The 25524-nt window shown below is 47.7% G+C and overlaps 1 protein-coding gene across 1 annotated transcript in view; it reads right to left on the reverse strand.

The window, feature by feature from the left end:
* Positions 1-25524, reverse strand: part of NFAT5 (nuclear factor of activated T cells 5) — a 796538-nt gene that overhangs the window by 175016 nt on the left and 595998 nt on the right. Inside the window, 1 exon segment of the mRNA XM_085638738.1 lies at positions 18005-18079. Coding sequence (XP_085494864.1) covers positions 18005-18079 — 75 coding nt within the window.

The following is a 25524-nucleotide window of genomic DNA, read 5'->3' on the forward strand; positions in this document are numbered from 1 at the left end:
GCCACTAAACTTCCCAGAGAAACTAGCCTCCTAGCATAGCCCAGAGTTTCAGCGTGCTGAAGTAGCTCAGCAAGGTACCCTGTGCACGTGGGCAGTAGACAATGAAATTAAAAAGGTCCCAGTTTTGCCACTTATCCCAAGGCCCAACCTCCCATCAGGCTGGATGCCTCAAGCGTAACTCCCTCCCAGCCCGTACACGCTCATACACACCCCTCTCCCCCTCCCCCCCAACAGCACCCAAGCAGTTACCATGTGTCTCACTAGTGCTGTACTCTGTAATTATTGTACAAGGGAGGGTACCCAAACAGTGTTTCAGTATTTGCACATGCTTCTTGTGTTATTCGGCATCCTCTGTGATCAGGTCGGAGTCCTGGATAGTGGCAGGAACCACATCTGTCGTTGGACTGAGTGTTTCAGGGACACCCACCAGGTCGGACCCAGGTTCAGCAGCCGGTAGGGAGATAGTGCTCACATCAATGGATTTCTCTTGCATAGTACCATCTTCAGCCACCGTGATGCTCTGTTTATCCGGTGGGTCTCCATCAGAGTTTCGGTCTCAGAGATTTTTGCTTCTTGTTTCAAGTTCAGGGGAGGTTAGAGGGAGCGCCACCTCGAATTTCCAGCCACACCCAGGCCTCACCCGGAGACTTGATAAAGTAGGCCCTCCCCTGTGCAAACACCTTCAGCTTGGCTGGGTAGAGCAACATATACTGCACGTGCATATCGCGGAGCTTCTGTTTCACCCCCCAAGAAGGTTTTGCTTTGCTCCTGGACCAACCTGGTGTAGTTAGGTGATATGGCAATCTTATTATTGTCATAGCACAGATTCGGTCTTTTTTGCGGCCTATAGGATACAGTATTATTTTTTATATTTATATTGCGCACAATCATCCCCCAAGGGATCTCTCGGCGCCTTTGGAGGCAGGCTTCGTGGACCCGGCAACTCAGTTAAATAACCAGGTCTTTAAGTGCTTCTTGAAGATGGTTAGATTTGTGCAGGAGCGCATATCTATGGGCAGCAGATTCCATTTTTTGGGTGCCAAATACGAAAAGGCACGCCTCCCATCTTCACTTTTCTGATTCTCAGCATTTGGAGAAGCTTTTGGACGCTAGATCTTAAACGACACGCCGGAGAGTACCAAACCAGCTTATTTGTAAGATATGAAGGCCCCTGTCTGACACGTGCCTTGAAAACTAGGCAGAGAAGTTTAAAGAAAGCCCTCTTTCTGATCGGCAGCCAATACAGTTCTCTCAATAGCGGGGAGGATGGTGTGAGTGGAGGTTTATTCAAAGGAAAACGAGCCGCTGTGTTTTGCACGACTTGTAACCTCGACAACAAGTCCTCCCTCACCCCCACTAGGAGAGCATTCCCATAATCCAGTCTGCTGACTAGCAGTGACTGGATCAGAACCCTTCTAGCAGAGAGAGGAACCCACGGAAAGACCTCCTTCAAGGTACGCATCAGGCCAAAACATTTGCCGGATAACATTTTAACATGTTGTTCCATGGATAAATTATTGTCTATTGCCACGCCCAGATTATTTACCCATTTTTTAGGGGAAGGGGGAGAACCTAGTGCTTCTGGCCACCATTCATCCGTCCACAGTTCCTCTGCTTTGCCAAACAGTAGCATCTCAGTCTTGTTGGAATTAAGTTGGAGGTAATTGTTTTTCATCCATATGGAGATTTTAATCATACAGCTCTTAAATCTGTCTCTGGTCACCAAGTGGTCCTTTTCTATGGGGATTAACACCTGTGTGTCATCCGCATAGGAGATGGTTTGGAAACCACAGGATTTTACAATGGTAGCCAGAGATGCCACATAGATGTTAAACAATGTGGGGCTTAGGATAGAACCCTGAGGCACCGCCTTATCCACCACTATGGTCTGAGAAGCGAAAGAGTCTAACTGTACACACTGGGATCTATCTGACAGAAAACTCCGCAGCCACTCCCATGCCCCTCCACTGACACCTATCTCCCGCAGTCTGTTCAACAGAATTCTGTGAGAGATGGTGTCAAAGGCAGCTGACAGATCAAGTAGGACCAGCACAGCCGGAGTCCCTTCGTCCAATAGGAGCCTGATGGTATCTGTTACCTCCACGAGTGCGGACTCCGTGCTGTGACCAGCACGGAAACCCGACTGCGAGGGACCTAACAGGCCGTGCTGCTCCAAATGATCTGACAGTTGGCGGTTGATCAAAGTTTCCATGACTTTAAAGCAGCCTGGGAGGAGCGAGATAGGTCTATAATTCTGCAGATCGGCACAGTCTAACGAAGGTTTCTTAGGCAGGGGTTTAATGAAGGCCTTTTTCCAGCTGGCCGGAAAAGAGGATGTCGCTAGGGACAAATTACAGACTTCCGTTATAGGGTTTACAAGCTCTATAGCTAAGTCCGCCAGCACATAGGGGGGGGGGCTATATCGGACGGGGAGCCTGACTTCAAGCCTTTCAGTAATGGTAGCACCTGTTCCCTAGTAATGGTTGCGAAAGTCTCTAGTCTCACCGACGAAGGAATATCAGTGTGAGGACTTTCTTCCCAGTTATCTGGTAATGGCTTAAAGGAGTCATATATGATGTCTATTTTGTTTTTGAAATGAGTCGCAAGCTTATCGCTAAATTCCTGTGTGGGAGGACAGGCAGAGTTGGTTACACTAGGGGCCGTGAATTCCTTAAGAATCCTAAATAGTTCTTTAGAGGAACCCTTTGCCCCCTCTATGCGAGTAGCCAGGAATGCTCTTCTTGCAGTATTGCAATTGTTGAGATACCTTCTATGAGCAATGTGATAGGCAAGTCTATCCGTCTCCGCTTTTGTTTTCCTCCATTTTCGTTCCTTTCCCCTACCTGCAGCCATCTCAGTTTTTAAATTGTTCGAATACCAAGGGGCAGGGATTTCTTTTATCATGTATTGTGGTTGATTTGCTCGGGGCAATCTTGTCAAAGGTCCTTATGACCTCTGACTCTAATTTGCCTAAAGCGATGTTAATGTCCTGACATTCACTAAGCCGGGGAGGAGAAAATATTGTACTAAACCTATTGGGTGTGACCTTCCTCAATTGTCTACGCAGAACTTTCCGCCCTGGAAAACTCAGGGCCCTATGGTCCGACCAGCTCACTACTAAAGGTGGTTCTGTATGCAAGCTAGGGATGTTGGTAAAAATATTATCTAGCGTATGGCCTGCTATATGGGTTGGACCAACTACTCTGGGCAACAATTCTAATGATTCCATGGCTGCTAACAAGTCAGCCGTGTCAGTATTAAAATTCATATCAAAATGAAAATTAAAATCTCCTAAAAGGAAAAAGTCCTTCGTTTGCAGAACATATGGGGCCAAAGTTTCTAATAAAGAGGCACAAAAGCCCTTCTTGTTTTCCCCCGGAGTGTGGTATACGACTGCTCCTGTCACTTTATGGCCATATGCCAGTTCAATGGATATAATCATTAGCTCCATCATGGGAGACGATGTTGTATCCAACACCTTTATATTTAACCCAGCGCGGAACGCAATGGCCAACCCCCCACCTCTTTTTCCTATTCTGTCCAACCTTGATACCTTATAATCCGAAGGAAAGGCAATGGCTAGAGACGGGGCGGAATGTGTGTGTAACCACATCTCAGTGAAGAAACATATATCCGGTTTACAATTTTCCAAAAGATCCCAAATTTCTATGGCGTGCTTGGAGATATATCTGGCATTAATGTATAACCCTTTGAAGGTGCCGTCTGCCCTCATGCCTTTATTTGTGTCCTCCAACGTGGTCATATTCATAATTACTTGCTGCGCTGAGGGCTAATTCTTATTCCAGGGACCCCTTGCCCTCTGGGGCTGACTAGCTAGCCATTGGCAACCGGAGTGGCCGCTTTTGAGAACCCTGGTGTCCAAGCAGAACCTACCATCACATTCCCTGCAGAGGCTTGTTGTCCCTAGTTCCAACAGCTTCTCCCTGGAGTAATTTAGAGGTGACATTATTGAAGATCGAGGGTATTATCGAGAGTTGTTGGCTGCGTTCAGGCGCAGACGGGCTTGCCTTGTGCGCACCTTCGGCGCGGCGCGCCCGCAATTAGCTTGCTTTTGAATGACTCGGCGGTGGATCACTAGTGCGCTAACTTCACAAGATGGCGCCCCCCCGGCCAAGCTAAGTGACATGCCTTAAGGAGTGGTGACAAACACGCTTGTTTTTTCGCCCCATTAAGATCTCCACTGAAATCGCATACAGGCACCAATAAATGTCAGCATTTTGTTGGATTTCGCCATTGTCTCCGCATTTTATTTTTGGCAGGCACGGCGAGAGACAACACGGAGACTCGAACCCTGTTCCCCAGGTTCCAAAGTTGGCATCCATATAAGTTATGCCACACCTTCTCTCCGAAACAATTGACATTTTTTCGTGGATTCATCTCCTTTTACCTCACTGAGTTACCTTCCATCCATATAACCACCCTTATCCCCTTCCTCCCTTTTGTTTTCCTGACCACCCTTCAAGAGTGCATGGGGAGGGCGTTCCCTTGATTACACAGCAGTGTAGGAGGTGGGCACTAGAGATATGGATAGCGCTTTACTCTATTTCAAGGCCTCAAAGGAGAGAGCAAACAACCGGTATTCCTCCATTATGCAACAAGGTCACTCTTGAAGCATTTGCAGGAGTATCCATATTGGCTTTCCTAGGTGCAAGGTGGGACGTGGTGTACAGTGTGGGGGAGTTTTGAATGTCTGTACTGAATATCAAGTTAATGTTATCAGGTGAGACTTGTTTGTGAGGTAGCAAAGGGGTGAGACGGTAGTGCTATGTTGGCGTAATATTATGTATACTGGCTCAGCCAGGGATTTGCGTAGTGTACGATTAGTTGCTTCTTTATTATAATGCCAACTTCACATATAACACTCCTCTCCCATGGCTCCATAAATCAAGTAATCCTACTACTTAATCCTGTAGCTGTTGGGTTAGATTATGTGTGGCATTTCTCCATTTGTTAGGCACATAAGCAGATCCACTTTGGATAGCGAACACCCGGTCTCTTTAGCTATGTCCGGCCATGACGCCATAAGAGAGGAAGACCCGCAATCGAATTTCCACAGGGTAAGAGCTTTTGGAAATCATAGTCTATACTTAGTGTGGCCAGATTTTTTGCCCCATGAGCTCCTTAACGTCTTCGACACTTTCAGCGCATTTTGACAGGTGAGCGACGCACTGCGTCAGTGGTTGCCTTGCTGTGCATATTGTTCCTTCTTTAGTAAAAGTTAAGCACCAGGACACCCCTTGTTAGCTGCTTGCCCAATGTCTTTCTCTTCTTTCCCTTCAAAAAAGGTTTTTATTCTTATCTTTCGAAATAATTCACTTAATTCACACCTTGTCTAGAATTTGTCCATCAAGGTGGTGGGAACAAATCCCAAGCCTTTGTTTAGGACCATCAATTCTTCTTTACTGAAGGTTTCATCTGTGAAGCTAACTACCAATCCTACATCAGAATTCTTTCGGAAGGTAAGAATAAAAACACATTGGACACACACCCCTAAGCCAGAAGTCTACCTTCTGCCCACCTTCTACCATGATGCTTCTGGAGGTGCTGGCATTTGAAGAAGCAGTGACCACAGAAATCTAGCAGCGCCATCCTAGGAGAGAGACTTTTAACAACCTGAGTAAGAAGGAGCATGAGGCATTAAAATCCCTGAGTATCAGAAACAACATTGTAATCAAGCCGGCCGATAAAGGCCGAGCAACAGTTATACAAAAGACAGAAACCTACAGGGAAGCAGGTCTCATTTTGCTTGCTGATGTGAGACACTATAAGAAAATACAACGGGACCCTACACTACCTCTCCAGAAAAGAATCTCTATCCTCACTCGGGAAGCTATGGACAACAATTGGATCACCAAAAACGAGAGAGACTTCCTCGTGGCAGAGGAACCCCGTGTCCCTCTATTCTACAAGATTCCAAAAATCCACAAGGGCAGGCTTTCCCCAGGGAAGACCAATTGTATCTGGAATTGGATCGCTACTCGAGCCGCTGTCCAGGTATACTGACTGGTTCCTGAGACCCCTGGTCCTGAAGATAAAGTCGTATGTCAGAGACACAAAACATCTTCTCAACCCACTGACAGATCTGGATTATGACCCTAAAGTGAACACTATGATGTGTCTAGATGTGGAAGCGCTGTATACGAGCATCCCCCAAGAAGACAGCCTCCACGTTATCCAAAACATACTACAGAACCAAGATTGGCCATGGGAAGCACCAACAGAATGGGTCATGACATTATTGCACCTAGCCCCGACAGAGAATTTTTTCACATTTGAAGAACAGCTGTTCCTCCAAGTCCATGGGACTTCCATGGGCAGTACGTTTGCTCCTAGTATAGCTTGTCTATACATGAGCAGCTTTGAAGGGAAACACATATGGTGTAACAACCCATATTCAGACAACATTCTAAAAAGGTTCAGGTACATCGACGATATCCTTGTCATCTGGAAAGGTGACAGGGGAGCACAAGAGTTCACAAGGTGGATGAACATGTTGAACCCGTACTTGAAGTTAACTATGTCAACACATGATGAGAAAGTATCCTTCTTAGATGTAAACATTGTTGCCAAAGGCGGAAAACTAGAAAGCACTCTGTACACTAAACCTACAGATAGGAAAAGCTTGCTGCACTTTGAAAGTGCCCATCCCCGATCATTACGGGAGAATTTACCTGTGGGACAATACCTCAGGATTCGGAGAACTTGTTCTGACCATGTCAGCTTCAACAAAGAGGCTGACAAACTAACCCTGAAGCTACAACAAAAAGCTTCCCTGAAAAGAGTCATAGACCAGGCTTGCAAAAGATCACGCAACACTCCTAGATCTGCCCTTTTAGAAACTAATGTGAAGACAGAAACTAAATCACTTATCTGTGTCACCACATAGAATTCCTCCTCAAATGAAATAAAGAAAATCATTAACAATAAATGGTCTATGTTGACATCTAACAAAATCACGTTCGAAAAACCTATGTTTTCGTTTAAACGGAACAAAAGCCTGAGAAATTCAATTGTTCACACAGACATGCACAAATCAAAACTAGATAACCAACTGACCCTATGGAATAAACCCCCTGTCAGAGGCAACTACCCCTGTGGATGTGTGTAGTCTGTCCCTTTACCACACACACAAAACAGTTAGAACTAGGTCTGGGGTACCCATGGGAGCAACGTGACCATACAAATTGTAACTCAGACAATGTAGTGAACCTCATTACATGTCCTTGCAAACTTATGTATGTAGGGATGAGGACTAGAAAGGCCAACATACGAATAGGGGAACATCACAGCACTATCAGGCGTTCAGTCGTAGCAACCAAACTGACAGCCCACTACCTGGACAAAGGGCATACTGACCAAGATCTGGTATGGACAATAATAGAGAAGGTCAAAGACTGTACTAATATACCCAAGAGACTTCTCGAAAGAGAACAACGATGGGTTTATAGACTTAAAACCCATACCAAGGGATTGAACGATCCCATTCCCTGGCATCTATTGAATTAAAGATAGTGCAGGTATCGCGTTGACACCCATGTTATAGGAATAAACATGAACATGCATGAACATTTTTGCTCCCATTAATCCGAACTGACCTGGACTACTGGTTAAAGATCTTTATTTACCAGGAGTGTGAATAGATACCAAACACCAACGTACACGTAACAGTTCCGTGCATAAGGGGGGGCGTGGCTTGGCAGCCGACGGGCATGGACGCGTGAGCAAAGAGCTCCGCATCCCGCCCGGCTAAAATCCTGTGCAGTGAGGTGCCCCCGGCGCTCCGGAGCTTCTGGAGGGCTTCCCCCGTTTGGTCTGTGCCCTTGGAGTGGACCGACACCCAGGCTCGCGGCGCTGAGGGCTGGCGCCGCGACAACAAACGCGGTGGAGGCGGGTGGCTGCCGGCCATTTTGGGCGGCCCGCGAGGGGACGGGCAGCCGCGGCCCACGGTGCATTGGAGGCCGAACGGAAGTGCGGGGAACCCGGCGGGCGCAGCAGGAAGTGCCGGTCGCCTGCTGGTGGAAGAAGGAGAGCGGAGGTGGGTGCCCCTGACCGGCGCTGCCACCGAGGGCTGCACAGTGGCGGAGCGGCGCACAGGAGAGAGGAGCTGGGCCTGTGGCGGCGGCGAGGCCCACTAGCGCAGGTGCGGAGGCAGCGGACAGCGGACCCAGCGCGACTGGCAGGCAGACGGGGCCGCGGGGGAGGCGACTGGCCCTGAGAGAGACATTGAGGTGCAGAACTATCTGACCCGGGGCTGCGGGCCTGGGACCCGGCGGAGTTCGTGACCGCTGGTGTGCGGTGGGGGCCTGGCTCATCGTGGTGCCCCGGGGAGGACGGCGGGGACACCCCGGCTGGGGAGTGGATCGGAAGCGGTGCAGAGAGGGTCCCCGCAGTGGATGTGAGGAACGCGGGGCCTGAGTGCTGACGGATATCCCGTGGATTAGGCCTTGTACCGGCCTGCGAGTGTCAGGCGCCGAAGCATGGGCAAGCCGCGTCCCAAGCTGGGAGGGAACCCGGCGGACCCGACGGGGGACACTGTCGCCGGCCGGGAGGGCGGAACGAGTGCGGACGCAGCGGTGGGCCTCCAGCAGCGGCAGCTGGACCAAATCCTCCAGGCCATAGCGGACACGAAGTCGGCGTTGCAGGCGGACATTGCCCAAGTGTCCACAGATCTGGGGCTGCTTCGGGCGGACCACAGGAAGGTGGTGGATAGGGTTAAGAACACGGAGGACAGGTTGGATTCGATGGCCCCAGCCCAGAAGGTGACGGAGGGCCAGACGGCGGACCTCCTGCGGAGGGTCATGGTCCTGGAAAAGAGGGCCGAGGACGCTGAAGGGCGTAACCGCCGCAATAACATTCAAGTGGTGGGTCTGCCGGAAAAGATTGAAGGGGGTGACATGCTGGCCTTCTTGGAGACCTGGTTGCAAGAGGTGGTGGTGCCGGAGGGGCTCACGCGGTTCTACACCTTGGAGAGGGCGCATAGGGTGCCTGCTCGGCCCCCGGATCCAGGCCGTCCGCCCCGGCCGGTGGTAGCCCGCCTGCTGCACTACAGGGACCGAGACATCATTCTACAGAGGGCTCGAACGCGGGGTCCCTTCCAGGTGCAGAATGTCCCGGTTTCCATTTACCCGGACAATCCCATGGAGGTCCAGCGCAGACGCTCCTCCTTTCAGGCGGTGAAGAAGGCACTGCGGGACGAGGGGCTGCAGTACTCCTTGTTGTTCCCGGCACGCCTCAGAGTGGTGCTGGATGGTGCGACATCGTTCTTCACCGACCCCGCAGCGGCTTGGAGCTGGCTGGAGGCGGCCAGGACCCGTGCGGTGGCGCACACGGATGGAGGGAGACCGTCGGGGGCACTGGCAAAGCCCCGTCGTAGCAGACGCAACAAAGCGCGGCAGGCGAGGGTCCGGTCGCCTGGAGCATCCCAAACGGTGTTGGAGCGGCGGGCTGCTCTGCGAGCGGTCTCTGAGATCTCCGGGGCGGCGGCCTCCCAACCCAGCGAGGAATCGGGCTACCGGAGGGGCACTGAGGACTCCCAATCTGATGGCGCTGAAGGGGAGGCGAAGATGTTACCTGATGTAACCCCTGGGACTGCTGATGAGTTGCTGGACGCTTGAAGGTTTGAAGTGCTTTCGGGACCCGGCCGGGAGGGCACGGACAATGTGGAGCTGAGATGCATTGAGAGTGAGGCCGGACGGGGCCATGCGGGGTTGGGGGGAGTGCTGCTTTGGGATGGGGTTCTGTGGCTGGTCGTGAGGGGCCTGGCGGGGAGAGAGTGGGGGGGCCTAAATGGAGCGGAGCGCTGGGGGACGACCGGTTGAGACTGGGCAAGGATGCTTAGATGAGGACTGTCGTCAAGCCCGTCTGGCAGTGAGCCACCACCTCAACCTCACGGACGAAGTGAGACACTGGTGGCTACCAGAGAGTTTGGTTGCTGTTGGGGCTAGTATTTGGATGGGTAACTGCGGTTTAGCACCTGTTCTGGGGAGGGGAGGGAGTTCGGGGAGTTGGGTAGTTGTGAGATTTATGGGGTTTGTCAGTGTGCCTCGGGGGACCCGCAAGGGGTGGTTGGTTCAACGATGGGATTGGGACCCCCCCTGAATTGCGATTTATGACTTGGAATGTGAGAGGGCTCACCTCTATGGTGAAGAGGCATAAAGTCCACGCGTACCTAGTGCGGAGAGGGGTTCAGGTGGCATTCCTCCAGGAAACCCATTTAGACAGAGAAGAGGGGAGGGCGTTGCATAGACGCTGGAGGGGCCAACTGTATTACACAACATTTTCGAAATTTGCCCGGGGTGCCCTGCTTTGGGTGAGGGCGGGAGTCCCTTTTCAGCTTCTCAGAACGCTAGTAGACCCGGAGGGCAGGTTTGTGGCAGTGCAGGGGCGACTGGATGGGAGGGATATAGCTCTGTGTAGTGTGTATGCCCCCAATATGGACCAGGCCGCTTTCTTTTCCAAACTGTCGGGTCAGCTGGCGGAGTATTTGACGGGGGCGGTGGTGTTGGGTGGGGATTTCAATTCAGTGCTGGATGTTGAATTGGACAGGTCCCATCCGCCCCTTGCACAGTCGGTGGTTTGTAGGGTGGCCAAAAGCAGGCGGGCTTGGCAAGATACTTGGGGCTTGGTGGACACATGGCGTACCCAGCACCCGCACGACAGGGACTACTCATTCTACTCGGCTCCTCACGAGTTGCACGTCAGGTTAGATGGCATATTGTGCTCACCGGATATTCAGCCTTTGATGCGGCATAGTGAATATTTAGCCAGGACCGTATCGGACCATAACCCATGCGTGGGGATGCTGCAATGGTCCAGGCAGAGGCAAGCGATCCCTACTTGGCGCCTTAACCCCTTGCTGCTAGAGGACTCGGTGTTCCGGGCTGAGATCAGTGACTGTATAGCACAGTATTTTGGGCACAATTCAGGGACGGCGGCGAACCGAGCGACGGAATGGGACGCGTTTAAGGCGGTCGTCCGGGGGGCTTGCATATCATCCACGGCCGGGGTGCGGAGGGCCTTGTTAAAAGGGATGGACGGAGCGGAGGCACAGTTACGGGAGGCGGAGCGGGCGCATCAGGGGGGGGACGGGGAGGTGGCTGGGGTTGTAGAGGCTCCCTCCTGGCGTGGTTGGCGAACCAGACGGCGCGCGGTGACCCTATACTCACTCTGGTAGAGGAGGGGGGGTCCCGGTCTACTCCCAGGTGGGGATTAATATGCGGTTCGCCAGCTATTATACTGGGTTATATGCTAGTACTATGGAGCGGGAACCTGAGGGCCTTGTTGATTTTCTGTTGGCAGCCCACCTGCCTCGACTGGATTCAGACGCTAGAAAGGGCCTTGGGGGCGCGATTACGCTGAGCGAAATCCGAGTGGCAATTAGGCATATGGCTCGTCGAAAGACCCCTGGAGCAGATGGATTGCCTGTCGAGTTTTATGCGGCCTACCCGGATCTGCTGGCACGGCAGCTACAAGCCCTGTATAGCGAGGCATGGGGGTTGTGGCAGTTGCCCGCCTCTGCTCGGGAGGCGATCGTGATACCCTTGCTGAAACCCGGTGGGGAGGCGGGTGCGCGCACAGCATACCGCCCGCTCTCTATGCTGACGGTGGACTACAAAATTCTGAGTAGCATTTTGGCGTCGCACCTCCTGACCCACATGACCGCCTTGATCCACCCGGATCAGGCGGGCTTCATTCCCCGACGCAGCACGGCCACCTCCATTCGACGGCTGCTGCGGGTGATGGAACTGGACCGGGATGAATACCCGGAGGCATGTACACTGTCGGTCGACTTAGAAAAGGCCTTCAATAGTGTGGAGTCGCCATATTTGTATCGAGTGCTGCGGGAGTTCGGTTTGGGGGAGGACTTTGTACGTTGGACCACCTTGCTGTATAGCGGGGCCACGGCCCGAGTGAAGACGGGGACTACTATCTCGGCCTCCTACCATGTGCGGAGGGGGACGAGGCAGGGCTGTTCTCTATCCCCCTTGTTGTTCGCGCTGGCTGTTGAACCGCTGGCCGCTCACGCCCGACAGGGGTGTGCTTATTCCGGAGTCTCCCTGAGGGGGGACGCCCACTACATCTCCCTGTATGCAGACGACCTGCTGTTGTTTTTGAGGGACGCGACTGATGCGCTAAAGGGAGCGGTCGCCCTGTTGAAGGAGTTCGGTCGCTTGTCCGGACTGAAAGTGAATTGGGGTAAGACGTGTTTGTTTCCGTTGTCACACGGCGGGGGGGACACGGCAGATGGAGGGACGCATCCGATGGGAGGGCAGCTGCCTGCGCTACCTGGGGGTTAACATTTATCATACCCAGGCAGATTTGTTGGAGGGGAATATTGGTAGGGCACTTCGGGGGCTGCGTGGTAGTATGGGATTTTGGAGTACACTCCCGCTCATGTGCCGGGAGGGTGGCATTGCTGAAAATGGTGGTGCTGCCACGCCTTCTCTATTTTTTCCGCACACTTCCTATATGGATCCCGGCGTCGTATTTCGCGCGATTACGGGCACTTTCGACGGGTTTCATTTGGGGGTCGGGACGGCGGCGGGTGGCGCTGGCCACGTTGCGGCGGCCACAAGCGGAGGGGGGCCTGGCAGCCCCCGACTTTGAATGGTACTATTTGGCAGCCCAGCTTCAGTGGCTCACGCAGGCGGTGGCCCGGGAATATAGAGGCCCAGAGGGCCCGCAGGACAGGTTGATCCCACGGCATGTGCTGGCCTTTATAGTTCTCCAGCAGCGACTGGATCTGACTCAGCTGACCCTGGAGGAACGCACCCTCCGGCAGTGTTGGAATAGGTGCCAGAGGCGGGCAGCTATAGTCCGCCCGTACGCTCCGGAAATCCCTCTTGGGATGTGTACCGCGCTCCCGCATGGGGGTGATTGGTCGGGGCTAGCGAATTGGGAGGAGCTGGGAGTACAGATGGTAGGGGACCTATTCCGAGACGGTGTGTTATTGCCCTTCCAGGACTTGCAGGATGTCTACGGGCTCCCGCAGGGGGATTTTCTGCTCCATGCGGCTCTGGTGGCGAGCATCCAGAAGCATTGGAATATGGGGCTGTCGGAACCCCCGACCGCGGCGGGTTGTCAATATGTCGTGATGGCGGCAGGGACAGCCAAAGCCATTACTTGCCTGCACCGCAGATTGTCGACGGAGGGCTTGCACCCTCTGGCCGCTCCGGGAAAAGTGGGAAACGGACCTCGGGAAAATGATACCAGAGACCACATGGTCTACACTAGTGCGGAGGGCCTGGAAGGGAACTCGGAACGCACGGTTCCAGTTAGTTCAGTTTTTCACGTTACATAGGGCGTATCTGACGCCGGCCAAGGTCTTGCAATATTTTGGTGGAACACAATCTCCATGCCCTCGGTGTGGGGGAGAGGGGGCAGATTTTCGCCACATGTTTTGGGCCTGTCCGCAGTTGGGCGATTATTGGGCTGAGGTAGTGGATTGCCTGAATCAGGTGACAGACCGCTCTATCACTCCAGAGATGGGGACTTGCTTGTTGCTATGGTTCCCCCACACCCGCCGCACGAAGGTCACTAGCAGGTTCTATGATCTGGGGTTGATCTTAGCCAAGAGAGAATTGACCCTGCACTGGAAAGCTAGGGGAGGGCCTAGCTATTTGCGGTGGAGGGCAGCGCTAGTGAGATGGGCGGGGGCGGAGGGTACGCTCCGGGTGCGGTTGGCTCTGAGACGAGATGATGAGAAAGCTCTAGCGACGGCCAGGGCATGGGAAGCGTTGGTAGTGGAGCTCCAGGGGCTGATATCTGAGGAAGGGGAAGGAGGGAGCACGTCGGATCGGCCAGAGATGAGGGGAACTGGGGAATGAGAGGAGATGGGAATGAAGGAGATCCCTAGCTATATACCAGAGGCATGGACAAGAGGGACGGTTTGCCTACACAGAGAAGGGGTGAGCAACTGTAACTGATCTCCTTTGAAGGGGGGGGCACACCGGGGGAGAAGGAGGGGACAGGGGCACACTGACATAGGGATGGGGGGAAGGGGACGAGTTGGGGTTGGGAGGGAAGGTACCCTTAATGAACACGGGGGCCCGTGGTGTAATGAACAGTCATTGTTGTTTTGGAAAATAATAAAAAATGTTTCAACAAAAAAAAAAAAACAGTTCCGTGCATAAGGGGCATTTCACAAGATCATCTGACCCAGTGAGAAGTTGGAGCAAAAAGCTTGTTCCTGGGCTATGTCTTAGACTCATACCCCCGTACATCATAATCCTACTCTAGACTACTGACCCACACTGGTCCTCGACATAAGACTAAAAGAAGCTATAACTTATATTTTACACATGAGCAGGGGACATCATTGGAAGTGACAGTTTCACTATTTCCTATACACTCGTGTCGTGACTAATATCCGTAACCATTAATACACTGGTCAACAGTGGTTTAGCCCGAGACGAAGAGGGTCGGAATCCCTCCAAGAAGGGTGACACGCCCCAATTAAGATTGCTCGAATTTAGATCTCCGCAGGAATCGACACATACACATGAAACAAGGGCCTCTTGCACAATAGAAATGTGTTATTTACTTTGGCTCGGGGTGGACCATATGTGTCATTTGAGTCTTAAGACTACAGTTCCCGACTCACGACGGTGTTCCAAGTAGTCCATTCACGTAATTGACGCATCGCGTCATCGACATGCGAGATGGGTGGGGCCTCCATACCGGCTCCCTACTCATCGGCGGTAAACATTCAGATAAAACCCGGGATTCAGCATAGATGGATGCAAAAGCCCGGTACGTAGACCAAATGGGTACTTTACAGGGCAGGACCCTTGAGGCAGTAAGTACCCAACATTTTGGAGGTATGTTTCGCGCTGACTTAATGTCTCCATTCTTCTAACTATGAGTGGCTTTCTCCCATCCCTCTCTTTCTTCTTGTTCCGAACAACATTACTATTTGACCCGTACCCGAGTGTGACTACAGGGCTACCCCCGTAGTACTGCGATACCGTGAGATGCTATTGCTTCTCCACATTGGGGTAAGAGGGATGGACAAGGAAATGCTGAGAATACAGTTATATTGATTCATGTGACAATGTACACTTAAACTTATATGAGGATGTGACTGTGTGTCTGTGTTTGGTGTGGATGTCGATGGGTAGGGTGCCACGGCACCTATGGAGATCTTATTGCTACAATAAACTTGGAACAGTGTCAGCATGTGAATTTCGTCACCACTTTGCACAACAGAATAATTGGACTCAAGGAAGTGTCATGAGTCTTATTACCATATCAAATAGGCATAGACATCGACAGCTCCCACACACCCCTTCCTGAATGTTGAGTATGGGTGCATTGAGCATGTCGGGGATGGGTTGTGTTACATGCACAAAACGGTTTTTCTGTGATACTTTTATTTCAGAACGAGTGATCGTTAACCAACGGAGTGACAAGACAAGGCATCTGTTTCCTGTGGTAATTCAGGAGCAGCTATCTGCATCCTAGAAAAAACAAAAATATTATTAGGTAATTCCTATGATATTATAACGAGGGAGGACTACACCTTTTTGCCCTAAAGAAAGTCCAGGACCCCTTTGGGCCATATATTTTTACGGACTGAAACATATTGGGACTAGAGTCAAAGGACCACTAACCTCCTGACGACCCTTATTGTTTAATATTTTTGTTTCCCCTACAGTTCCAAAATAAAAGGATACCTGGACCTGCAGGAGGAGTTTTTGATCTTTATACCCCCTGGCCATATTCTCGTAAGAGATCCCTGAAAAACGGTTGAGCCCACCCTGAACTTTAGGAGTCAGGGTGAACCCGATGATGAAGCATGCCACTAATAGAGTGTGTGAGGGTTACATGAATAAAAGGAATTGCTTCCTTCCCCACTAGTGAGTGGTGATTTCAGACAGGCCTCTCCTTCCCTTCTTTAGTAATTTTTGGTAGGATACTTGTAGTGTTAATTAATTCTGGAGTCAGCAATTGACCATAAGTCATGTAATTCTGTCTTGTACAAATTGTAAATCTATGTGATCCAAAATATATCAATGATCTCTATTGCTGTTCCTCACCCACTCCTCATCATATCTTTGTCTCGACAATACTTTATGTAAATGTACATTTAGCAAGGTCTCTGAGGTACAAGTCGGTGATTATATGCTGCTAGACTCATCTACAGAAGAGCTGACTGCCTGTGGATGTCAGCTGGTCCGGTGAGCCCACTAACACATGCGGCGTTGCTTCAGACAAGCAAGGGGCGCAGGGTGTCATGCCCAGGCTTATGTCTCAGACGGCCCTCCTCCTCAATGGTACAAACAGCAAAATTAAACAAGCCTTTGCCAATTTTTACTGAAGTGATTTGCTTAGGACACAGAACCCTATTTTTACCTGTTTTCTAAAATTGCAGACTTGAAAACTTGCAGCTGGTAACACAGTTCAGTAGGTTAATACACAGACCTAAGTGTATAACATTGGTATGCAATTTGGAGGACCATTAAATGTGAATTGTTAGCAGCTATCAAGCATCTGAAGAAATTTCAGGATGCTGTGTTCGCATCATATGCATTAAGAAACAATTGAATTATCTTTGTAATGCCTGTTCAGAGATGTTGTTTATTTTGGCGTTACATCCTTTATTCTGCCAAGAGTATGTTTATCATAAGACCTTATGTCATGATTTTTTCTCCCAGTATCATCTATACCTTCACATCGACTGCCCCTATTATCTCTCCCTCCCACTCCCACTATCCCCTCTCATCTAGTAAATCCACTGCCCCCTCTCATCCCTCACTCATACTCCCTATCTCCTCTCTATACTGCCGGCTAAAACATGCTACCTTCCTGTACCTCCTCGCGCTATACACTGGTCCACCTGTCACCTTCCTCCTCCTCCACTGGGTGCCCCTCCTACTAGTCTCTCTCTCTCTCATACACTCTCTCTCTCGCACTCTTCCCGCCGCTCTCATATTGTTTTACTTCAGGTCTTTAAGCACAGTTTCTTTCCCATGCTGTTTCAAGATTTCTATCCCTCAAACCAAAGTTCTCCTCCTCTTCTTGAGGTGTCTTCTCTGTACAGAGGAGCACCCTCTTCATTGGTCTGTGGCCTGCTCTCCCCTTCTTTCACAGACACTTTCTGCTCCTCTGTCTGGAGTTCATTGACCAATTTGTGCACAAACTACCTATCCCTCTCTAACTTCCTTTCTATTTATTCTGTGCAGCTCTCACCCCATCTATTGACCATGCCACATAATTCCACTACACAAATACACTACACACCATTACACCCCACATAATTCCACTACAAACCTAATTCAACCCCTCATAATTCCACTTCAAACCACATACATCAACTCCGCTCCAAACCAAAACACATGGGTACAAGACAATCATTTACAATGCCAATCACTATAACTCTCGCAAATGCAAGACGATTGCATTGCAAATGCTTGCACCATGTGATGCCGATCCTCGGTAGCTTGCAAGCTTTGGAAATATTAAGTATTGTGATTGGTTAATGATATGTGGATTTAGTAATAATTCTAATGACTCAATCTGGAGAGATGAACTGCAAAATAATAAGTACAATATCAAACGTGGTTAGTATTTATGTATGTAATTACATTATAGCCTCGCTGAAGAACATATTACTTAACTCATGGAAGTCTGTAATTTCATGGAAACTACCAGCCTGCTTTTTCACCTTATCTCACAATACTCCCAATATCTTCAGTTTAAGCAACTGATGTTAGGCTATTCCTTAAGGGCCCTTCCACAGAGTTACACTAGTGTCATTCAAGGTGCGAAGACTGTTTCATAAAGTCAATGCATCAAACTAATACTGAAAATTGTGTCCAATGCTTCCTCTACACATTTGATAGAAATGGACCAAATGCGTGCAATTCATTAGATATATAAAATTTCTAAATACAATTAATAAATCCAACTTATAGTTATTGTGCTCAAAGTATGTAGGGAAAATTGAAAAACATGGGTATGAGAAATAGTAAAAATTATGTACCTTTCACAGTATTTTCAAAAGAGCAGGATTGTGCAGATGCAGCTAACTCTTTTTTCACCATGTTTGTAGACACACCTGTTGATAAAAGAACATTCAATGTATTAAACAGGCTAACCTTTTATATACAGTATACAGACACAAGATTCCTGGGTTCAGTATTCTTAAACATGTCTTTTCTATTAAAGGGTGCAATGTATTACAATAATAATGCAGTCTACGACAAACCACTGCACTGTACAAAGCAGTGACAAAGGAAATTGCTCATCACCCACATTAAATTAATACACCTTATTCTTAACAGAGCAAAAAATATTTAGTTTTTTCCTGCACAAACACATTGATAACATATTAAACCAGTTAGGACATCCAATTTTCCTCTTCCTAACAGAATGTTTTACTGTTGTCTAGGTTTCCACAAGCTGCAATGTGAAAAAATTAAAGCTTCATTAATCATCTTAGCTTTTATAATTGCCAGGTGGTGCTGATGGGCTTTCAAAACTACAGAACTATTTCATGAATCTCAATTAAACATGAGCAACCATAACTTAAATTCTTAATTATTCTTACATTCAATGCACCACTTAACAAGGCCAAATGGATGACAGGAAAAGCTAGATTGGGGAGTGATTATTGGCTATGGGCAGGCATGAGCTGGGGTGCTTCAATCCTCACATGAATTCATCCCAAACGTTCCTTTTTTGGCCCTGGTTTTCCAGCTTCTGTGGTAGCAACCTGCTCAGGCAGCACACATGGTTGCTGAATTAAATTTAATGTCTCCAATTGATTATCGAGCCCAGGAAACGCTATGTTGGTAATATATATGCTGACACCTAAGTACATACATGGGACATGTACTATACTCCAGCAGTTTACTAAAAAAATAAAGATGGCACAGCAAACTTACTACAGCCACTGCAAAAACCTAAACTGTTTCACAGAAAAAAAATATATATATTTGTTTCCCAAATACTGGTTCTTGTTACATTTATTCACACAGATCAGATAAATCTGCTGATTTGGCTCATCAACAAAAGTAGAGGCACATGCTTTCTCCATAATAAAGTGTTGTAGTGGTAGGACAATAAGCAGTGAGGTGGTGTAGAACACGTAAACAGGCACAGAGAATAATCCATTTCACCAAGGAAAGAGATGTGGATAGTGTCTCAGTTGCAGGTCCTGACTGAAAGTGTCATGGGTTCTAATCCTGGTTACAACACTTGAAATTGTAGCCTCTGAGAAGACCGACTCATCTCTATACGCCTGACATTTTATATATGTACAGTAATTAAAGGTCTGTAATGAGTGTACTTCAGTAATAGCATGATCAAACCCCTACTGAGTTAACCCCTTCCATGCGGCGCGAATTCCGCCGCGGTGCTGACCGTTTCTTGCGCGGGCGGGCTCATGACGGAACGGTTCCGTCATGAGCACAGCTCAACCGACGCTCATGACGGAACCGTTCCGTCATGAGCATGGAAGGGGTTAAGAGTAAGGTTTGTTATTTGACCTTATAGTGTTTAGCCAGGCAACAGTTGATGTTGTTGCACCAAGGATATTGTGCTGGGTAACTAAACACTTATAAGGTCCCAAAAGCGAGACCTATTGGCTATGCCAATGCTTGTTAAATGATAGCCTGTAAGTAGCAATACTGTGTTCTCTGCAGACGATGTCCAGCCCTGGGCACTCTGGAATAATGATATATATGTAGCGTTTGAATGTAGCACCTTTATCTTTCTAGTAATAGCATACGACATACTTAGGTTTTCCACATCATTATATTTATGTGGAACACCGTGCCTCAAATAGAAACTGGTGCGAGAAGTAAAAAGGATGCAAATGAAATATTCACACCTCTTAGCAATTGTGCATATTTAGAAATGAGAGAAAATAGCGTTTACTTGTACTATACACTCACTCTTACTGCCAACTACTTGGGCTGGTGAGCACAAAACAGCAAGCATTCAGTAAAAACACGCTCAAAATATCTGCAAAATGATTTGCTTACGATTTACCCCATTTTTTTTTAGCTGTGTAAATCAGATGCACTAATCATGTCAACAGAGCACAAATAACAACTGCACAGCCGAGATTTGGCATACGATTTTAGCAGCAGAGTGCAAGAACCCCATATACAGCTATTCCTGATCTTTCACTTCACAAACCATTAGTGTCAGGATACTACAGTTCCCAGAATGTATTGATGTAAAAAGTGAAAGCGCGGGGTCAAATATATGATGCCAGCATACAGAGAGCAATCTAGCAAACCAACTACTATGCAGTATACCAAAATAACTTTTACCGGGTTTCCTTCACTACTAAACAATACAAGCACTTGGTGTTTCACTTACGTTGTTTTATCTGCCTCCAAAGCTATTAAACAGTTTCGTAACTAAACAACTATAGTAGATAAAGTAAAAAGCAAACACTACCACAATCTTTGTAATTATGTTACTCTGCTGGTTTACCAAACCTTTTCATAAACAAATGTTTACATTTCTTTGCAGGCTTTGGGTCATAAGCAATACATCCTTCTAATGTGACAAGGAATGTAAAAAAAAAATATTCTTCAAAGTGATGGCTTGTTACCATCAATAAAAGCGCAGTGATATGCAAATATGCAAAAAGGCTTCTATCAAAGTAAATGCCCACTTAACAAGTAGTTGCGTAAAGACAGATCTCCATTTCTAACAGTGCAATTCGCACCAATTAAACAGGATATGCCACATTCGCATGAAGATTAGCTTGTGAAAATAGCGAGTCCAAAAACGGAATATGTCTGTAGTAAAAGATGCATAACATCAATAAAAGAATAAGAGCTAGACTGGTTTCCTAAAGCTTGATTCTTGCACACCTTTTTATAAATTAATGGAAAAATGGTAATTCCACTTGCCACACCTCAACATCTATTATTTGCATCTCCGCAAAGTTTGTCATGGATGAATGGCACACACAACACTCTTTAAGCCAAACCTAAAAATGTTCCAGTCTAATATAGACAACAAGCCTGTAGGAGTGTGCTATTTTAGTATCAAGTAAGACAACGGCGCCACCTGCTGCATACAACTGATATGACAAATTACTAACAGATAGCTCCTGCGCGCCGCTGCTCGCTCCCGCAAGGTGGATGCCGTGGCATGCACGAATTTCTGAAAAGTTCAGACCGATTCCAAAGGTCATCTCCTAGAGCAGCGCATGCGCGGTGCACTAGGCTCGACCTAAAAATGAAGCGCGGCGGCAATGAAGCGGGTGTCAAGTTGACGGTGAAGAAAGCTCCTTAAGGCATGTAGCTGTACCTGGGGAGCGTTATTCAGTACTGCTGACCTGTAAATAACAGGGAGGAGAGCGAGGGTCTGTAAACAAAGCACGGCGTCCATGATCTGGGGCCGCGCTGAGCCGGGAAAATCTGTGCACTCTAAAAAACCTAAAGAGTGCTCAAACAAAAAGGGAAAAACCCTTTTGCAAAAGGATACCTGTAATAGGCCAATACTCTAGGGGAGGAGCAAGACACAAGAAGGTGGGACATAGAACGCAAATAAACCATTCAGAAACCAGCTTTTTCAAATGACACACATTTTAACATATCAGCAACGAGGGGTGAAATGAAAGCCCACATACTGAACACAGCATGTCTCGAAGAGAGAGCGCATGAGCTAGTTGATACCAATAACCAACCCGTGACACACTTTAAGCACACTACACACGGTGATGCGTTAAATTCTATTATTGTGGTTAACGACCTACGTATGATTGATACCCTGGCTAGTACTTCAATTGTGCAATATCCAACATTTCAAGGGGGGGGGGGGGTCGTGTAAGTACAATCGAGTCTATGTTGATCTCTAGTAGATATACACACCTCGTTGATGATTTTGTGGTTGAACCAAACCCAGCCAGTGACCACAACCCTCTTACTGTATCCTTACACACTGTGGCGCGAAAGGGCAAGAATTTTGATTGTCTAATGAAATACAACCATAACCAGGGGATAAGGCTAAAATGGGAAAATATTAATCCTAAGGTCTTTGAGGAGTCCATTATTAAAACTAATTTAACGCAAGTGATGACCTGTTTAAATGAAACATCACAGCCATATGCAATAATACAGAGTTTTGAAACCATTTGTGAGGGTGTGGCCAAGAATATGTTTAAACAAGGAAGAAAAGGTAGTCGCCCAGAAATAAGGTGGTTTAACACTGAGTGTTCTGCAGCTCAAACTAGACTTAAGAAGGCGCTACACGCAGTTCCTCGTGATAGGGACACCATAAAAACAGCCAGGCAAACTTTATAAAAAGGTTATTGAACAGAGAGAGGACGAATTGAGAAAGCAGGCTTGGGATGACCTCGAAAGAGCAAGCGCTCTAAAGGATTCTAGGAGTTTCTGGGAGGTGTTAAATCTCCCGCTTTTTAGTGATGATACTAGGATCATGGATACCAACATAATGGGGGTCGACTGGGAGGGCCATTTTTCCAAAATATTCAACCCAAAGGGTGTCTTAAGTGAGTGCGAGGATGACATAACCTTTAACATGCAGACTGCGCAACAGCTTAGTTCATCACTTTCCATGAGTGAAGTAGAGGAGGCATTGAGAAAAGGCATTCCCCTAAAAGCACCAGGGCCAGATGGTGTCCCCCTGGATTTATTTAAAAACAACACACAAATTTGGGCACCTTTGTTACTTAACGTTTTAAAAGCTGTAATTGTGGGTCGCATTCCATCTACATGGAAAGAAGCAGTGGTGGCGCCAATTTTTTAAAAAGGGAAACAGAAATGACCCTAAATGCTATAGGCCGATTTCCCTAATAGATGCGTCTTGTAAGCTGCTATGGAGGGTAATCCTTGCACGTTTGGAGTCATGGGCCAATACATCGGGTATTATTGTGAACACCCAATATGGCTTCAGGAAGGGAAGGGCAACAATTGAGCAGTCCCTCAACCTGTATATGATTATGGGCAAGTACATGAAGGCCAGGGGTGTTTCGATCCATCTGGCCTTCATGGACTTGTCTTGTGCCTTCGACACAGTGTGTCGATCAAAGCTGTGGGCATTAATGGACACTATGGGATTTGAGGAACCGCTTGTCACCCTGCTGCGTAGATTGCATGCAGCTACCTCTGTAGCCATCCGGTATGGCCCAGGTGGCGAAAAGACTAGGCCAATTGCCTCAACTGAGGGTGTACGCAAGGCCTGTATATTAGCTCCATTCCTATTCTTAATATATACAAATGGTCTGGAACATTTTTTATTACAACAAAGATTGGACTTTCCAAGAATAGATGGCAAACAGGTACCCTTATTGTCCTATGCGGATGACACAGTGCTGATGACTTTAACGGCAAACAGCTTACAAAAATGTTTGAATGCTTTTAATGAGTTCATATTAATATCACAATGGGGTAACCCAGTATCCCTCAGAACCTGGGCAGATTATCAAAATGATACAAACGGTTCTGTCGGGTAAACAGTATTACTTCTAGCAAAAAACCTTCATTTGTTTGCTTATACGAACACACATAGAGACCATAAATAGTATTCAAAACAGCTTTATGAATTGCATCATTCATGGATAACTACTTACAATGGCTGTCGAAAAATAAACGTGAAACATATTTGTGACAAAGTGATATATAGTGCTCAGTGCTGTGGTGAACGGTGCGTAATATATACAGTGTGACTTATGGAGGTATTGATAATTTACAAAGGCCAGTCAAGCGAATATTTGAAACAGTCTGCAGATGGATTGAATGAGTCTTTTATGCAGAGTATTTTCAACTGATCCTTGAAAGAATGTCGACGTTTCAACCCAAGGTAGCGTTACTAGCTAGTCAATACGGGTCTTCATCAGGACAGGGAGTGACAGCCTATGAAATAGTAAGGAATATGGTCAAGTGTGTTCAAGAATCTGAATGCCGTGTAAATTCGACGCATGCAAGGTGAAAACTCACCAAAAAGAGCCCAATGTGACTCTTGGGGCGGAGTAGAAGGATGGACAGACAGGAGCAACTGTATCCTGTAAGACGTGGCTAGGAGTCTATTTGAGAGAATAAGACTTTGTAAGACATGGCCCTAAAATGGCTGTCAAATAAAGGCATTGCCGAAGATACGCTGGTGAACTCACCGGGTATGTGGATGTATTCTCTCTCCAAATTGGTTCAAAGGAGGAGATTCATGGAATTGGGTAACCTCTAAATCGAATTAGTGATCCCTCTGAGGTTCTGTATGGACAAGGGAAGTCAATCAGAACCGTGCCATACCAAAAGGTTTATTTGGTGTTGAAATAATGCTAATAAGAAACTCACCCGCACAAGGGAATGAATCTAATCCAGGGCGGCAGAGGTGCACGGATGGCAAAAGTCTAGTGTCCTCAGGAGGAACGAATCACTGTGAAGATAAGTAAAGGGAACTTAGTCTTGTATAATAAAATCAAGCCGGGCGAGGTGTCTAATTCGAGTGGGGCAGGGTTTCTAGATCGTAAAAATCTCATCTCACCTTGAATGTCGGCCCGGCAGGGAGCAACTACTGCATACTTGAGCGAGCGCAGGCAAACGTCCTGTCTCTGGAGGAATCTGTCAGCGAGTGTTTGACAGACGCTGTCAATTAAATGAGGCGCGTGTACGTGGCGTGAGCGGCCGCGTCATGCATTAGTTGCTAAGGGAAACTGACATGGAATGAATGATTGCTGATTGGCTATAGTGAAAGATCCTGATTGGTTATGGTGTACGTGGCTTGGGCATCGACGTCAGACGTTCGTTGCTAGGAGACGCCTAGCATACGCGGACCAACTACGGAGTGAGAGATTGGCTATGGTGTACGTGGCTTAGGCAACGACGTCAAGCGTTCGTTGCTAGGAGACGCCTAGCATGCGCAGACCAACTCCGGAGTGGGAGATTAATTAGCACAAATTACTGAACAACTATGTGTTAAAGGCGGTCTCTTAATGGATCGCACAATCTTAAGTGATCAAGAGAATTGCAAGGCTAGTGTGAGTACGGCGCGGTATACGACAGTGGAATACCGCTTGTAATTATGATGTTTGGCTCAACAGAATTGAGCAGTGTGTTCCCCCACAGTGTCCACTATCTGTATGAGAATGCAATATCTACAATTACGGTTGATGTGAAAATTATACTTATAGTTCATGAATTAAAATTAGGTTAATCCAATATTGGCTCTGTTACATGTGTCTTAAGTAGACATGTGCCACGAACGTAAAATCTAAATGATTTTGATTGATGTTAAAACATGCCTATTAATACGGCAAACACTTTTCTGCAAGCATTTTAGTATCATGCATACAATTCATGTATTAAAAGCATTACAAATAAATGTATTTAAGGCGTTAAAACATTGCCTATTAATACGGCAAAGACTTTTCTGCAAGCATTTTAGTATCATGCATACAATTCATGTATTAAAAACATTACAAATTTATGTGTAAAAGTTATGTTTAAATGCCTTAATCAAAGAGTGACACGCCAACATATTGCGGATAATTACTAATGCAATAGTCTTGACAACTTA

The sequence above is a fragment of the Triturus cristatus genome, chromosome 12 (genome assembly GCF_964204655.1).
Source record: "Triturus cristatus chromosome 12, aTriCri1.1, whole genome shotgun sequence".
Lineage (NCBI taxonomy): Eukaryota > Metazoa > Chordata > Amphibia > Caudata > Salamandridae > Triturus > Triturus cristatus.